Below are 17,833 nucleotides of genomic sequence, written 5' to 3'. Positions count from 1 at the left end.
CTCTGATTGCTTTCAGCAATCAGACAATAAAATATAATAAAGAATTACAACAACATACTCTGATTGCTTTCAGCAATCAGACAAAAATAAGAAAACAGAAGAACAATAGTTTGATTGCATACTGCAATCAAACTAACTAAAAAAAATAGCATTGATTTTCACTTATCCACCAATAGGGACCAACCCAAGTAAAGCTCAAATTAGATTTCAACATTTATAAGTATGATTGCAACAAATTATTTGTGTCAGAGAAAGAAGTCGACATCTGGAAAGAGGTTCAAATTTGTTCAACAAGCAGACAATATTAAATAAATAAACCTACATAATGTTTATTCTGCTGATGAAGTCAAGAGTGTGCTCACTTTTGCAAAGAATTCGATTTCACGACTCACTTTTTTTACCCAATAGTTGGTTTATGAATTCTGAAAGTATAAAATAAAATCACCCCTCTCCTTCAGAAACATGTTTTTCCTGTTAAATATTTGACACACGCTGCATACATCCAGATCTCAGCAGTTTAATGCATAAGTGAGTGGATTGCTGCAGCAGCATAATCAAAGGCTAACTGATTTTACTCGTGCAGATGTCAAAAAACCCAAAGCAGTTGGTTCGTGCACGGCAGCTGTGTGCACCATCAGTGATTTGGTGCAGGGATTAACCAGCGAGCTCTCCATATCTGTAATGTTTCACGCTGGAAGCCCACTTACATAACTTCTCCCCCTTTACTCTCCCAGGCCGGGTAATTGTCACAACTGGGAATTGTGGTCCAGAAGTCAATCTACGTGTGACTGTTTCTACACTTAAATATCATATCCATAACCATAAAACATTCAATGCACATAAAACCAACTGGTCCAGATCTGGCTACAGTAGCCTCCCCAGGGCGGGGCAGTAAAACTGTCCTGGGCCACCATTAAGGTGGAGGGAGCTGGAAGAAACGCAGGACAAGAGTCTGGGAGTCAAATTGAGCTTATGGTAAACTAATTCTGTTGGCTTTCTACCCCACCAAAGTATCACATGCTTTCACACACCGCCTTGCTCTTTCCATCCTCTGTCTGCATCGCTCTCACATGCACTCCATCATCATCTCTGCGAGGAAGAAATCTGCTCCGTCATCCGTCCTGAGGGATGGAAAGCTCGGAAGGAATTCAACGAGAAACAGTTTGGGAGCATGAAAAATAATTAGATGCAGAAGAAAAGGTTTCTGCTTGAGCAGACAGTAATTCATTAATTGCGTTTGTACAAAGCGTGTCGTGTGTTTTCATTGTTGCAAGTGTAACCCAAGCAGCAGGAATTTATGATGTGTTAAATTTCTCCTTTGTTCCTCTCCCTGGAAGCTCGTCTGACAATTGCAGCAGGCGGCGACCTGCAGAGAGCTCATTACCGACCCGAGCGATGATGTCTTCAACAAGGTTTTTGTGGGGAATTGATGCTTCCTGGATGCTGACAGTTCATCTGAAAAAGAAGCTCCTGAAACAAACCCAAACGTTTAGACAATGTGCACAGGAAGGGGAGCCGTTTAAATTAACTGTAGTAATAATCATAAATTACCCTTGAAATGCTGCCATGTCACATGCCACACCGTGCCACTAATGACCAGGCCCATCTTTCACCGAGTATTTTTATCTGCCTGCCCTGACACTCGGCTTCTGAAATCGTCCTCTCGTTTTACGTCGTCAGCACCTCGCTCCAGCCCGAGCACAAGTTCTTCACATATCTATAAATACCAGCCAGCTAAATGGCATTTTCTCCCACCCGCCCCCTCTGCTTGGCAGGAACCAGGAGCTCTGTGACTTGGCAAACGAGCTTCTGGGCTACTTCACATCTCTGGGCCCTCACATCAGCGTCCCCTCTGGAGAACAGCTGGACTGAATAATGAATCCATCTGACATTGAATTCCAAAGAACTTCCACTTAAAGTCACTTTTCCTGCATTTTGCTTCTCTTTTTGAATTTTTTTCTTTTTTCATCCACATGCATCGTGGCTTGTCGCCTCATTCACACGCTCTCACTCACGCACCAACACCTGTACATGCTTCCTCTGAGCAGAATGTTCTGCCAGGTTTTTTAAGCTCGCTGACATGACTGCAGGTCAGCCACGGATTCCTGCTATTTTTGGGCTGCGTCACAGTGTGAGGTTTTAATTTATTTTGCCAGAGTGTGTCAATCACTTGGCAGCAGGATCCAGGACCTGCGTGGGCGGCAGGAAGACCTCCTGCTTTTTTCAGCACCAGAAGAAACTTTGAAGATTTTTGAGTGCAAAACACAAAAAAATGACATTTCTTGTCTACATTTTAAGGAGAAATATCAAAATTAGGCTGTAATACTATGGTTATATGGTAAAATTCCTCAATATTTGGTAATAAAATACAACTTAATGTATTTCTGTTTTGCTATAAAGTCACATGAAGACTTAAGCTCAAACTTTTAGCAAATTCAGTGTTTAAAATTGAACCTTTTTATTGTGTTTGGGTCAAAATTTAGCCATTTTTAAGAGTGGAAACGGGTCAATTTTGACAATATAAGGGTTAAAATGTTCTTCTTTTATTGTATCCATATTTAACTTATTCGTACTGTCATTTAAATATGCTTTCATTAATTTATTGTCTAATTTACTCTTTGTTCTATATGTATGATCAAGGAAAAAGAAAGATTTTAAAGTATGTAAAATTCCAGAAAACCCTTTGACTCCCAGCAGGATTTTTGCAAGCTGTCCTCTAAAAACTACTATAAATAAAGTTTTTTTTAAATAAAATGAATAGTTATAATGTCAATAGCTAATGTCAAAAATTATGCATTTTAATGTTATTTTTTTATATCTGAGTTCTCTAAAGATGAAGCTTCAAAAAGTAATAAATTGTATGTATTTATTTTTTTGTTGTTGTTGTTGTTCTGATGAGCATTAATTCTATCCTGACTGGATTAAGGATTAAGTTTTTCCTGTTTTGAGATATAATCCTCCAGGTAACATTACAATTTATTATTCTGGCCCTAAATAAAGATTATTTGGGTGGAACAATATAATTTAATGATTTAAGCAGGATTTCTACATTTTTTCCTGGGTTTGACATATTTGAACTACAAATAAAAATAATATTTAATGACTTAAATTGGAGAAGTTCCTTTTTTTAAATTTAAGTTCAAAATAAATGTGTCAAAACTTTATGGAAAACTGTTGGTTTGGTTATTTAAAGCTGCGCGCGCGTTATTTGGACTAAACTATTAATAAGGAGTCCCCCATCCCACCCCTCTCTGACTGAACTTCATTACTCCTTTGGCATCCTGCCCGCTGAGCCCGCATGGCAACTGGACGCATGCGCAGCTTCCCAACGCTGCCCCCCGCCGCTCCGAACAGCTCCAAACCTCGACTCCAAAATAATGGAAGTGGAAGTTCCTGTCACCGAAACCGAGCCCCGGGAGTCGAATCGGAGCTTGTAATCGAACCGAAACAGAGATTTGAGGAGTTTTTGTTGTTGTTTAGTTTGCTCTCCCGCCGGTCATGGGCAGCAGCGGCTGACCGGCTCCCCGCGCGTCAGTGACAGCCTGCAGACAGCAGGGAGAGCTGTGCAGCGGCCGCGCCGCAGCTGGTTATGCGCGCTTCCAACAAGTGAGGGGAATCTGGGAGCTGATTTCTGACTGGAACCGAGACGACTTCAACACAGGTAGGTGATGTTTGCCCACAAAGCTGGACAACTTTTATTCCCTTGGAAACTCATGTAAAGAAAAAAAGTCCTTGTGACACAATTTTCCAGTTATTACATTTGTAAATTTTCAGAAAACAATTTTTAACACAAATAAAGTTAAAATTGACATATTTAAATTATCTTTCATCCTGTTTTATCTGTTGGTTTCATAAGCAAAACAAAAATAATATTATCCTACTTTTAATTAATAAGTTAATTAAGTTCGTAATGATCATTTTCATCCATCCATTGCGCATCTCCAACCTCTCTCCTTTTGGCCCAATTTGTTCTCCTCGTCCCACGTGGAGTTTGTGTTTATATTTGATATAGGAAATGGGAATCCGGCTCGCGGGGCTGGAGTGGCCCTGGCTATTGGCCTGCCCCTATAACAACATGACGGGTTACACGCCGACGCAAAATGTGATAGGGGCCCCTGCGCCATAATCCACGCGGATTCAGTTTCATTGGCGGATTCACGCTCCAGTGCGTGAAAATAAAAGTCTTTGGGTTATTTTTGTAAATAATAATTTGATTTTTTTGTCAGCAAATCACATCAAAACATGCGCTTATTATAAATTAGTTGTGCGTAATTGTTTTTCTTTTAATTGATTGTTATTTATTTACTTTTTTATAATTTGAAAGTATTTTATTTAAAAAAAAATCATCCATGTAAAACCTGAGCCAGATGATCAGAATTCAATAAAGTTTTAGGTTAAGTTGCAGAGGACCACGTGACTTTGCGCTGCGGTTTGTTGAACATGCTCCTCTCTGCGGCTCCCAGAGCGTGAAATTACCGCAGTCCATAGACTGGCGCGCGCGCGGTGAACTTTCTCCTTCTCGCCTGCAGCAGCCGTCCCGCGCGCGCGCGCTTGTTTCTTCTGTCGCTGTCAATAGCCGCAGTGAGAAATATAATTCTCTTCTGGGACGCAGAAGGAAATGGCAGGAATTATTGATCCCCTGTTTAGTGTCAGGTAACTGTAAGGCTTTGCAGGGCCGTCTGCGGCTGCGCAGACCCTGAAGACATCAGGACTTAATTAATCAAATTCAAAAACGAGATATTTCTGCACTTTTACATAACTTTTAAAAAGTTTAGGAATAAAAGGACTTAATAATGAGTGGAAAACTTCAGAATAGAGGGCTGATTATGCCCTCCACAGAAGGGGGAGAGTTGGAGGCAGGAGGGATGAGTGTGGAGGCTCAGACACAAATCAATTCACCTGAGAGATGCATTATTGTCTTTGGTTTCAGTAGGAACTGAGCGCTATGAAAAATTAAAAGGATGCCAGTTAGTTTAAAGGATGAGCCAGAAAACTCTTTAGGGTGCACACATGCAAGTTTAAAGCTGATTTCTCCATAGAAGCAGGAGAGCATTTACCTCTATTAATAATAATAATAATAAGTGTGTGCATACAAAAAGGCTTATTCCAGAAAAAAAGGGCTGCTTCTGCAGCCTCCAAATATGCAAGAGCGGAAAACTTTTAGAGCTGAAGTCTTGCAAATGGATCAAAAAAATAAAAACATCATGGAAAAGTTGAAGAAGGTCCATTCCGACATTGCTGGGAACCACAGACCTGATGACAAAGAGTTTATTTTCTCTTTTGTTGTGTGCCCTTTTTGACCTTTTGTCATTTTCTTCAGTATTCAGCGAAACGAGGAATAAGTACAGGATGCATTATTTGTCTTCATGTTGCAAACTGTCGCATCTTATCTCACGCAGCTCCTATGCCAACCCGTCTCCCGTCTATATAATAGGGTCACTCACTGTCTTCCAGCTCGAGCCAGCCACTGTGTCTGTGGTCCACAGGCAGCCAAGCGGCCCTATCGCTTACACGTCTCCATTTTCATTGTTGATATTTACTTCTGCAATTACTTCTCCACCTCACCCTCAGCCAAAGATGATATGCAGGAGTTAACGCTGCCGCTTCCCTTCCTCCGGACTCCTGTTGCTCAAATATAAACACCATAAAAAAGTACTCCGACGATCAAAGATGAGGAGAAAAAAGTTCTGTTTTTGACCTGTAAAACATACCGTTTCATTATTAATTGTATTAGTGCTGCCACAAACGATTATTTTAATAGTTGACTAATCACTAATTATTTTTTCTGATTAGTCGACTAATCAGGTCATGTGCAAAGTGGATGTAAAGCACACATCTTAACCATCATTAGCTTTAAACTAACTAAAGACTAGATATAGCATTACCTGCGACAATACTAATGTGAATTCTGTAAGCTGAATTTGACCAATGAAGATGCTAGTGCTGATAGCTGATGATGCTGAAAATTGATAGCTGAAATAGCTGAAGCTGATAGCCAGCTAAAATATGCCAAATTAGTCTAAAAACTGAAAAAAACTAAGTTAGCCAAAACAGCTAGCATGCAGCTGAAATATTACCTAAACTCCAAATGAACCAAAATAAACAAAAAAACAAAAAGCCTAAATTAGCCAAAATAGCTAGCATGCAGCAGAAATATTAGCTAAACTCCAAAATAACCTAAACGAACCAAAAAACAAAAAGCCAAAATTAGCCAAAATAGCTAGCATGCAGCTGAAATATTAGTTAAACTCCAAATTAACCTAAATAAACAAACAAATTAACAAATCAACCTAAATTAACCAAAATAGCTAGCATGTAGCTGAAATATTAGCTAAACTCCAAAATAGCCTAAAAAAACCTTAATAAATGCCAAAATAGTCCAAAAGCTAGCATAATGCCATTATAACGTTCAACTTTACTGCACTCTGATTCCATATAATATAAAGTAATGATTTATCGACTATTAAATTAGTCGACTATTTTAATAGTCGATTAGTTGACTAATCCTGGCAGCCATAAATTGTATTGACATACATTTAATTTTCTTTTATCTTGCTTGTCAACTGTGCGATGGATCGCTCACCAGACAAGCAATGGAGGCCTCAGCGGACGTCAGCGAGCAGATGGTGAGTAAAAGAGCTATTGAACGAGTGTGTGTCGCAGAGTAATATGCATTGTGTCGCACACACACAGGTATGGGAGCACTGGAGTGACACTGTTCACTAATGCACTGCAGATGTGGTTCAGTGACTGTACGGTAGCCAGATGGCAAAGTTAGAGCCTTCAGTCCAAGCGATCCAGAGAGTTTAAAAAAAGAAAAATATTAAAAATAAAGTAATATCATGCTCACACACACACTGCCGGAGGGTTTGCAAGTGTCTCAGCTCGGCAGGTATCTCTGCGTCACGTCAGCCCAGCGTCCCAGTTCTGCTTGTTTAAAGATCACTCCTTATTGTTGGGAAAATGATTTTGGCGGCGAGCGAGGGCCGCTCGCATTTCAAAGTCGTTAGTCAGCCACCAAAACAGGTGTAATTTCATCCTCCTCCTCCTCCTCCTCCTGGTCCTCCATCAAGCTGGGTTCTCTCTCCCTCTGACCTGCCAGCCTCGACAGTAATAATAGCACAAAGTGGGACAGAGCTCACCAAGTATGTTGTTTTTCCCCAACTTTTTTGTGTTGCTGTAGCCGACTCGCTCGGGGTCGGATTACGGGCTGACCCCTGCGGAGCTCGTGTCACTCACACATGCGTACAGTACATAAGAGCGCTGGAGAAAGAAACTCACAAAAAGAAAAGAAACATCCATTTCTGCTATCCGCACATAAAATATTGATGTCCACAGTCCTCATTTACCTCACCTGCTTTAAATAGGGCGGTGATATCATTTATAATGTGAATTTGAGCTGCTGCTCCCAGACATTGATTAATTGTTCTTGTTGGAAATGAGATCTCAAAGCAAGGACAGCAAATTTTAATCAAACCACCAAGACTCCTAGAGCTGAAACGGCTTGTTTGGAAATGTTTCGTGTTCGGTCTTAGACTGTCAGGAACGGCCTTTCTGCAGCTGACAGTGACTTGAAACTGAGTTGGCGTCTCGACTGCAATCCATCTGACCTGTCTGGGGTTCTAATCTCTGCCTTATTGTATGTGGGATGCAATAAAAATGCTGTAAAATATCCAGAAAACACTAAATATTGCTGTTAGAGTATAATAGAAAGTTCAGAAAAAGAAAAAAATGTTCATAAATCACTGAAATCTCGAAATCAAAGATAAGATTTATAGAAAAATTTCACTTATGTTGCAATCTTTGTAAATTTCGAAGCTTATTAATTTTTTTTTTGGTTTAGAAATTAATCGAGTGGCTTAAGGCTCCTTCCACTAATTGAAATGAAGTCCTTATTCTTTACCTTTAATTGTCTTTTACTATTTTTTTCTGTGAAATTTAAACTGAACGCGGTTAATTCGCTCGCCGCCGTTTCATTGAAATAGGCGTGTCTCGGGTGACTGAGAAAAACAGCGCAGACCTCACACACAAAGTTTCGGGGAGTTGTCGGTGGACACTTGATACCCCCCCTTACTCCTCCTCCCCCTCACTACCCTTTAAAGTACCCTGTCCTGCTTTTCGATTCCTCCGCCCCGCCTTTTTCCCACCCCATCCATCTCACGTCATCTGGGTTATGGTTGGGCGTCTGCTCCGCCCGCCGTCTGGGGTCCTCGGGGAGGAAGGAGTCAGGGGCAGGGCCAACAGTAGTTAGCCCTGTAATGCTACTTTTAGCTTGTTTAAGTGTCTCGCTCCACCTGTTGTCACATACTTGCTTAGCCTGGGAGAAAAGGTGATAACAGTTTTTTTGCAGTTGTTTTGGAGTGATGCTCCCTAGGAGTCTCACAGTTTATGATGCGTTGTAGCACACCATTTAGAAGAATTATTTTATTTTTTTATGGGACAGAGACCCATCCGGTCGAAATTTTAGATCTTGTGGAGGCATAAATTTAAGGGTTTAAATGAATGAAGTAGACGATCAAATTAAAAAAAAGGGGTGAAAAAAGGTCTTGCCTTTTCCTCTGCTGCACTGGGAGAGGCCCATGTAGCAGCTGACCTCGTATGTGTGCAAGAGAGCGACAGAAAAAGAGCGAGAGGGATCCAGAAAGACAGAGGCCAAGAAAGAGAAGGAAAAGGGGGTCAGGTTGCGGCCCCCCTTTCACTCCTACAATCCCATACAGACACATTGACACAAACTTACATGCTGCAGCAGAAGCTTTATACGAGCACAACCCAACCCCGATAGCTAAGACCGCGCTGGCGTCATGCACGGCCTTTTCAAAATCTGCCCGGCAACAAGGCATGTGGACCGTCACAGACACGCGGAGTGTAACAGCTACCTCTTGGCATCTGACTTGTAGGTTGGCATCCTAGCTGTGGCACCAAGGTGCACTTTAGTTTATCTCAGTGTCTGTGGGTCTTTTTAAGATGTTTAGCTGACAGCCAAGCACTGCAGTGAGAGAATTTGAAATGTGCTCGAAACTCTTATTATGGTTCTCATTTTAACTTTTTTTTATGGTTACATTTCTTTAGAAACTCAGTGTTTAATCATTTTGTGCTATCATCACATGTGTTGTCTGCTATGATGACACTTAGTCGTTTTAGTAAAACAAACCTACCAAACCTCAATCCAAATGGTATTTTCCAATATTGATATTATCAATATTTCATTTTGAAACAATGTTTTGATAGTATAGGTCGATTTCGTTAACAACTTGCCTCAGACATATTGATCTAGTTGGATTGTAGGAATATAGATAAGTGAATTAATTAATTAGTTAATTAAACTCACATGGAACACTTTAAGTCCCACTCTGATCATCTCTTGTTCTGTTTTCAAAGTCTTCCTATTTATCTTTTAATCATAATTATGCTGTTTTTAGCTAAAATTAAAACAAATATGTGTAATTTTTGAGACATAGTTTCAGTAAAGTGGCAGTAGTTCATTATAAATTCACCTCTAAATGTTTTGAGTTGTTTTTTTAATAAATAGATTCTACTAAAATGTTTATTGTTTAGATTTAAAGGAAACCAAAATCCTAATGATGTTGTAATTCAATTATTGTAATATTTAAAAACTAAATTTCTAAATACCGGTAAATGGTTATTTGCAAATGAAAAAAAGCTTAAATATTGTGGATTTTTAGCAATAAAATTGGACTTTGTGGCTCTGTTCTGTGAGAAACTAGACTAAATTGCTTTTTTGACATTAAAGGTTCTAATCAAAAGGTAGAATTTTTTTAATTGTGGAAAAAATGAACCATTAACTACTGTTTTCCACAAATGTCAAACAAGTGATGCATCTCAGGCTCACTGTAGCAATTGCAGAATGAAGAGACAATAATGTGAGTTCTTTGATCCGCTGTCACCTGAGCATCAGACGTGGACACTGAGGTGTTGCCATGTCAGCTGAGACGCCATTTCTCTGACAATCATGGATTACCAGAAAAGGTTTCATTGGAGCCGCCTGCAAAAAAAAAGGCTCTGCTGGAAGGCCTCTAAAAGGAATCAGATCCCTACAAAGCTCTCTGATCTCAGAGTAAATAAAATCTTCCTCTCACTCCTAATAATCTGGCAGTTCACTGCTGCTTCCATCCAAAGCTCTGCTATAAAAACATCCCATTCATCAAACTCAATCTCCGCTGATTTAAAAAAAAAAAAAAACATTGAAGCACAAAATTGCACAAAAAAAAGGGAACATAATTCAAAAACCTTTTGACATCGCTTTATTTAGGATGTGTGAAATAAACTGTCCTTCAGCTGAAATTTATAATTCACATATGAGAGCTGAGTGAGCGTCTGACAAGCCAGGGAAAGACAGCTAGGTGTGAGGTTATGAGGTCACAGACGGCCCAGAGTCGAACCCCCCCCCCCCCGAAACAGACTGGAGAATCCATCTAGAATCCCACAGCAAGCAGCGTGGGCTTTCTACAAGAACGCACCAGACAGGAAACCGCATGATATGTGCGTTTGAGTGTCTGCCGTGTGTGAGAGTATGTGTGTGTAGGTGTTTCGAGCTCTGTTTTAGACATATACTTTCTGCGGTGTGGGGCGGCTGAAGTCATCTGAGCGGAGACTGTCTCGTATGTTTGTTTGATGGAAGTCAATCAGGGCACGGTGCTTCCTGCCAGGATTCCTCGCTTTTATTGATTACTCAAGGAGCTTTCAAAACACATTATTGCCAGATGTTCCATTTTCTTCTTCTTTCAAGCTTTTTAACTCAACCCTTAGCATGATCAACATCATTCCAGTAGATTCTGAAGGAGAAAAGCGAAAAGCGGCTTTTCGCTTTTCTCCTTCAGAATCCACTGGAATGATGTTGATCATGTTAACGATTAAAAAGTTACAGTTTAGTAAAGATTTTGTGTTTAAGCGTTACTGGTTTTAAAGGGTTAAGTCTGGTTAAGCTTTTTTGTTTAGTTCAATCGGGTCCTCGACAAACTTCTCTTTCTCAGGTTAAAAAAGAAAAATGTACATTTTCATATTTTGTTGGGAAGGAAATTAAACTGCAACAATGGTGCTTTGGTTGTGAAGGAACCAACCTGTCCTGCCTGCTGCGAGAACTTCCTCTGCTGCTCTGTCGGGAGATTGGGTTTCTCAGTGCAGAAACAGAGAGGGTACCGACTCCAGATGATGCAAATCTAGGATTTTATGCTGCCTATTTAGTCTTCAAATAGACATTTTTCACATGTCTATTTCAATTAGTCAAGTAGTAATTTTGATTTCACAAAAAGGTTGTTCTTTGTAATCATTATTAATGTAAATTTCATTGAATGTGGCCACCAACTTTGTCGTTCCATCACTTGGATAAAAAGGATAATTTATTACTAAACATATTACAGCATGTGGTATTAAACTATATAGTATTTCTTCATGAAAAAACTGATGTTTGAAAGAATAAAAGAAGGAGCTCATCACTTAAATTTCTGCTTTTGACATTAAAGACCAACTCTGATGAAAATGCTGTTTTTTAACTGGTTTTTGAGACATTTTATGATAATGGAGGACAAATATAAAGAAGACTAAGCTCAGAATTGCTTTTTTATTCAAATTGTTGTGAATAATGAGCAGACGAAAAAAATGCAGTTTGAAAAAGAGCTTATTTTGGAAGGTAAAAAATATGTTGAGCATGGAACAGGCCCCCATCCATGTGTATGGTGTTACATTTTTGGCAAAAGTCTCCCACGAGCATATAGCAAATACGCACGCAATAAACCCTGTGATTTTCTTAAAAAAATGAATTTAAACGTTCATTATGTGTTTGCTTCATTTTTGATTTTTAAAAAAAGGGAACATCAAAAATGATTTGTTTTACTACAGTGGTTTATAAATTGATAAATGAATCAAACAGTCCTTTTTTCCCCATTTTCATTTTTAATTTTAATCTGAAAAAAAAAACTATTTTTTTTTCTTCAACATTGAGTTGGAGAAGCTCCACGAGCGCACAGTCCTCCACGAGACGGGAAGAACTAGTTTTAGGAGCGTAAGAATACTTTCACAGGCAAGCAGGAGAAGTCACAGGAGCTCAAGAATACTCCCACGAGCACGCCAGAGTAGAGGAGCGAGCGTGGAGACTGTCCTGCACCCGTGGAACGTTCCTTGCATGGAGTACGCTTATTGTGTGCGTAGAGTTTGATATATTTATATATATATATATACACTATATATACACTGTATATATATATATATATATATATATATATATATATATATATATATATATATATATATATATATATATATATATATATATATATATACCGTGTGTGTATATATACACACACACTGTATATATACTGTATATATATATTTATTTGCTCATGGGAGACTTTTGGTGGAAATGTAATGCCATACATGTACATCTTCGTCTCCTGGTCTGAGATGGCATCTGGCTCAAAACTGTACAGCTGCATAGCTCCAATACTGCTTTCCATTTTTGTTGCACCGTTAACAAGTTGACGGTGTTATCAAGCGGGAGTATGTAAACAGAGAGCTCTCAGCAGTGGGGGGCAGGGTTGCTCTGTTTTAACAGTCCCGCCCACAACCCGGACGTGAATTTCTAATAAACTCCTGCCGCTCTGGAGAAACTGTCTTAGAAAATGACACAGATTTTTTTATTTTGGCTAATTTGTGACTTTGTAGAGCAAGTCATAGAAAATGAACTACAGTGGAGCAATAACAAATTTCAAAGTTTCATTTTTTCCAGCCACATTTATCTCCAAAATTTGAACTCATAGTTAGAATTTTGCAACATGGGTGACATTGCATTGGTGCTTTTTTGTAGAAAATGGTATAGATTATATATCAAAGTTTGAAAACTGATTTTCTAGTCTAAAGTCTAAAATATCTTTGGTCAAAGTTCCTGCTATTTAGAGAGAAATGAAGAAATAAAAACAAGATAAATGACGCTTCAAGATAATCAACTCTCCAGAATAAAATTGCAATCTTAATACTCTGATTATAGTGATTTAGAATGTTTATAATTCAGAATCTAAGACCCCTCTGGTTCTTCTCCATCTTCAATGTCCAATAGAGCAAATGTTTCAGAAACAATATTTTTACTTAACTTTTAGAAATGTCCTTAGTTTTTTGTTTTCATTTGACCAGCTATCATTCTTAGCCCTCGATGGGTGGGGGGTTGTTTTGTTGTTTCGTCTGTCCCACCTTCTTCTTCCCCGCCGGCTCACCCGCCTCTTCGTCTCTCCGCGCTCAGAGTGATGATTCAGGGTCTATTGTGAAGTTGGCAATCCGATACAGAGCCGGCCCAGGAGCAAGGGTGGGGAGTCGCTGATGGGGTGGGGTGAGGGGGTAGGGGGTGTTTAGAGGTCCAGAGATGAGCAACAGGAGGGATTATGGGTGTTATCATAGCCGTGTCTGTGCTGTCTGCAGCCCCAGGTGCTTTGGCAACCTACCTGTCCCCGAGTTCACTTGTTGCTCTCAGTATCGCTGTGGTCTTCTCTCCATCTCTGTCCTCCTTCCTGACACCCCTCTGGCTCTTCTCCATCACTTTGTGGACTCATCTTTCCTTTTTTTCTCCAAATGCACAACCCCTGCTCCTTCAGTGAGTCTTCTCTCCATGTAGACATATGGTATTGTGAGTGATTTTATTAGGAAGGCGATATGAAGTGTTTCAAGACGTGGTATGACAGAACAGCTTGCGGTCTTTGAGACATTTAACTCCTGCTCCCTGTCTGCAGTAACTTCCACTAATCGACTGCATATTAAATCTAAGAGCAGATGGTGTGTGTGTGAGGCCATACCTTTCTCCTCGCTGAATGCCTCTCCGCGCAGTTTGTTCCTGCGCATATCTACCTTATGCTGGACCCCGCGGGCCGTGATGTCATGAGCAGCATTATTTAACAGGCAGCTGGGAGTTCATTCATTATTTAATTAAAAGCGTCTGAAAGAGATCTGAGGCCTAATGAGATTAGCTTTAATTATTCATGCCACAGACTCACACACAGAAAGTCACCGACACACACTCCAGCTATGACCACTGGGGTTATTCTAACTCTTGTAAAAGGAAGATAATTCTCTCCTACTTCACCTTTTTTTTCTTTTTTAGTTTATTTCTTTAAAATCACCTTGATCTGCTCTGCTAGACTCACGCGGAAGAGGGACACAATCATGGATGAGGCGGCGGCAGTCGGTTTGACAGGTGGGGGGTGTTGGAGGGTTTGACGGTGTTGTGTTTCTTGAAGCTCCTCGCAACAGCAAGAGGAATTCTCATCCACCACACTCCTCTTTATCAATCTATCATGGGTCTATTTAATAAAATCCTGTGTACTCGACAACTTAATGATTACTTCAAAATTCTGTGAAACAGATCAAACTAAAATTAAGTTAAAAAAAAATTCTTAACCTAGACAACTTTGGTTATTTTTATTAATAGCTTTTGTATTGGCAAGTTTATTGGTATAGCACATTTCATGTACAAAGAAAATTCAAAGTGCTTTATACAAAACATTAAAGAAACAATCAAAAGAAATAATAAAGGTCTGATCATTAAAATAAGATTTAAAAAAGTTAAAAAGAACTTAAATTAAATCAAGTGCAGATAAACATTTGAATACATACTTGTCAAATGCAGCTAAGAGCAGGTGAGTCTTTAACCTGGATTTAAATACACTGAGTGTTTCAGCTGATCTAAGGTTTTCTGGAAGTCTGTTCCAGATCTGTGGAGCATAGACGCTGAATGCAGTTTCTCCATGTTTAGTTTTGACTCTAGGAACTGATAAAAGACCGGATCCTGATGACCGCAGAGGTCTGGCTGGTACATACTGGGTCAGGAGGTCAGTTATGTATTTTGGAGCTAAACCATTCAAAGCTTTATAAACCAGTAACAGAACTTTAAAGTATATCCTCTGACAGACAGGTAACCAGTGTAAAGACCTCAGAACTGGACTGATGTGGTCTACTTTCTTGGTCCTTGTGAGAACCCGAGCAGCAGAGTTCTGAATAAGCTGCAGTTTCCTGATGGATTTTTTGGTAGTCCTGTAAAAACACTGTTACAGTAATCAAGTCGACTAAAGATGAAAGCATGCACTAGTTTCTCCAGGTCCTGCTTAGACATCAGATCTTTAATCCTTGAGATATTTTTGAGATGATAATAGGCTGATTTAGTGACTGCCTTAATGTGTTTATCAAAATTTAAGTCTTTGTCTATCACTACACCCAAGTTTCTGTCCCGGTTGGTAGTTTTTAGTTGAATAGATTGAAGCTCTGTAGTGACGTCTAACCTTTTTTCTTTAGCCCCAAAGACAATGACATCAGTTTTGTTTTTGTTTAATTGAAGTAAGTTGTGGGACATTCAGTCATTAATGTCCTCAATGCATTTACAAAGAGTCTGTACAGGGCCTCGGTCTCCTGGTGTCAGTCTAATATATATCTGTGTGTCATCTGCATAGCTATGGTAACTAATGTGGTTCTTTTTGATCTGGGCCAGTGGGAGCATGTAGATGTTAAATAGAAGTGGTCCCAGAATGGAGCCTTGGGGAACTCCACATGTAATTTATGTTGGCTCAGATATGAAGTTGCCATCCATCCATTCATCCACTGATATCCAATAAAACTGCACTGACATATTTCCATTGTCTGTATTCAAACGTATATCATTGGACACTTTAGTCAGAGCTGTTTTAGTGCTGTGGTGTTGTCTGATGACTGACTGGAAGACATCAAAGCAGTTGTTCTAACTGATGGAATTTCAATTATCTAAGTTAAAAAATGCAGGTTTTAAAGTCTGTAGTTGCTCATTTGTGTCTTGTCTTGACTGGTTTGTCTAGATTGGTTAATTTTATTCTAAAAACCCAATCCATTAAATATTCTAAATCTTATCTAATCTGAGATTTGGAGGAAAAAAAGAAAGATTAAAAAAAAAACACACATATTAGAATGTGGCTCATTTGTGCAGATTTAACATTGATTAAATTATTAGCAAAAATATTTTTAGCTCCAAAGTGGCCAGAAAGTCGTTGTTTGCAGATCCAGATGAACCAGGTAAAGTAAAACACGTGAAATTAACCTGTTTTATTCAACAATGTTGACATTTTTTACCTAAATCAGAGTTTTTTTTTTTTTGTTTTTTTTTTTTTGGCGCGGGGGAGACTTATAGATTGCAAAATCAATCAATAGGGGCCACATGTGGCTCTTTAATTCCTCCATTGTGGCTCTCTGGTTTTGAAGAAAAATGCTAACAATTAAAAGAAAAAATAAGTTTATGAGTTCAGTTTTGTCATTTATTTTGAGATTTTTTTAAACAGAGGTGATCTTACATAAGTAAAAATGATTTGTTTTTACTTTTTTAAGCACATTACACTAAGTTAAGGAAGCATTCACACATCATGCATGCACACGTTAGACAAATACGCAAAATGATGGTAAAAGGATTTATCTGTTTCTTAGAGTGGTATATTAGAATAGGTTTAAATTTATATTCTTATTTTATGTCTGATTGCTGCTCAGAGGCAAAATACACAGAATGTATTTTATTTTGAAAGGAACTTGATAGTGTTGCTGTTAAAAATAATAGAATAGAAATGTAGTACTATAAATTACTTTAAATATTAAAGAACTAAACTTAATAAATGACTGGTTTAAAAAGACATTAATAGTTTTTATTTTATAGATCCAATTGCCTCTTTAGTGTTAAAGGTTGCAGACTATTATACATATTGCCTCAGTTTGAATAAAGTAGCCTTTAAAAGGCACCTTTTCTACCAAATATCACTCATATATGAACTTTTCATCAAGCGTTGTGTTGTTAATCGAGTCTTTGTCACTGATTAGAGTGATGTCCACTGTGTGTGCTTGTGTGTGTCTGCCTGGTCAGCCGTGGGCTGGTTTAGGTTTCCCCAGTTGTTTTTTTAATCACTCTCATCAGATTAGCTGAGCAGGGGGCAGTCGAGGCCAAACGCACAGTTAACAGCACAGAACCGGTGCGCACGCTCAGGCACACGCACACGCCAACGCACACGTCCGTCAGTGACTTTTCATTTGTCTCCACTGAGCAAAGCTGCATTAAATCGCGCCTGTGATTCCCTCACTCCCTGAGACAATGTGGAGCCGTATGAAACAGCAGAAAGGAGGACCACCGGTGAGGCGAGCGGGGCGAGGAATTGCACCGTTCTCCTCGACTGCTCCTGATCCCTCCCTTCTCCAGACATGTGGATTCACTGCAAGTGGTTTGATTAAAAATAATCTTTTGGATAACTGAGTAAGCTGTCTCCATAAGTAAACTAAATACTGACACTTCTTATATGCATTTTTTTTTACTTTTTTTTGTAATCGGTTAAAGAGGAAAAAAAAGGGGGTTCAGTATGACCGCCGTGCCTCAGAAAGAGGTGCACCTTGCCAAAGAGGTGCAGAGACATTTATGGAGAGTACCCAATTCACCTGAACACCGACTCCGCCCCCTTTTTCCCTGCTCCACAGACTCACCCTGTTCTTTCCTTTCACTCCGCAGACCCTTTATTTCCCTCCTTTATAGCTTCCTACTGCACCTGAAAAAGGGGCATTTTTGGAGGTATAAAGAGAGGGATAGATTTACACCTCCCAGGCCAGTAAACTAAGGGAGGGGGGAGAAGGAGAGGAGGAGGAGGGGAGGGGGGGTGAGAGGGAGGAGGCTCAGCACAATGTATTTTACATGAAAGGAAGGGGATAGAGTTACCACGCTGATAACCACTCATACAAATGGGGACAGCAGAGAGCTTTGAGCAGGGGACAGGTAATCGAGGGAGACTTTTGTGCACGCGTGTGTGTGCATGTGTGAGCGAGGTGGAGGCTGAACGTGGACGAC

At 39.5% G+C, this 17,833-nt stretch overlaps 1 protein-coding gene across 5 annotated transcripts in view; it reads left to right on the top strand.

Annotated features, from left to right (window-relative positions):
* Positions 1-3,330: 3,330 nt before the first annotated feature.
* The window catches only part of eya4 (EYA transcriptional coactivator and phosphatase 4), a 40,262-nt gene continuing 25,759 nt past the window's right edge, over positions 3,331-17,833 (top strand). For all 5 annotated transcript variants that reach the window (XR_002921310.2, XM_024291807.2, XM_024291803.2 and 2 more), the window contains exons 1-2: positions 3,331-3,661; positions 6,587-6,626. Coding sequence is in view for 4 of the 5 variants with exons in the window: in XM_024291807.2 (XP_024147575.1) it covers positions 6,594-6,626 (33 nt within the window). In the remaining variant the exon portion in view is untranslated. The remainder of the gene's footprint in view (positions 3,662-6,586; positions 6,627-17,833) is intronic.

Source organism: Oryzias melastigma, linkage group LG24, assembly GCF_002922805.2.
Source record: "Oryzias melastigma strain HK-1 linkage group LG24, ASM292280v2, whole genome shotgun sequence".
Lineage (NCBI taxonomy): Eukaryota > Metazoa > Chordata > Actinopteri > Beloniformes > Adrianichthyidae > Oryzias > Oryzias melastigma.
This window is presented reverse-complemented; position numbering and strand designations above follow the sequence as displayed.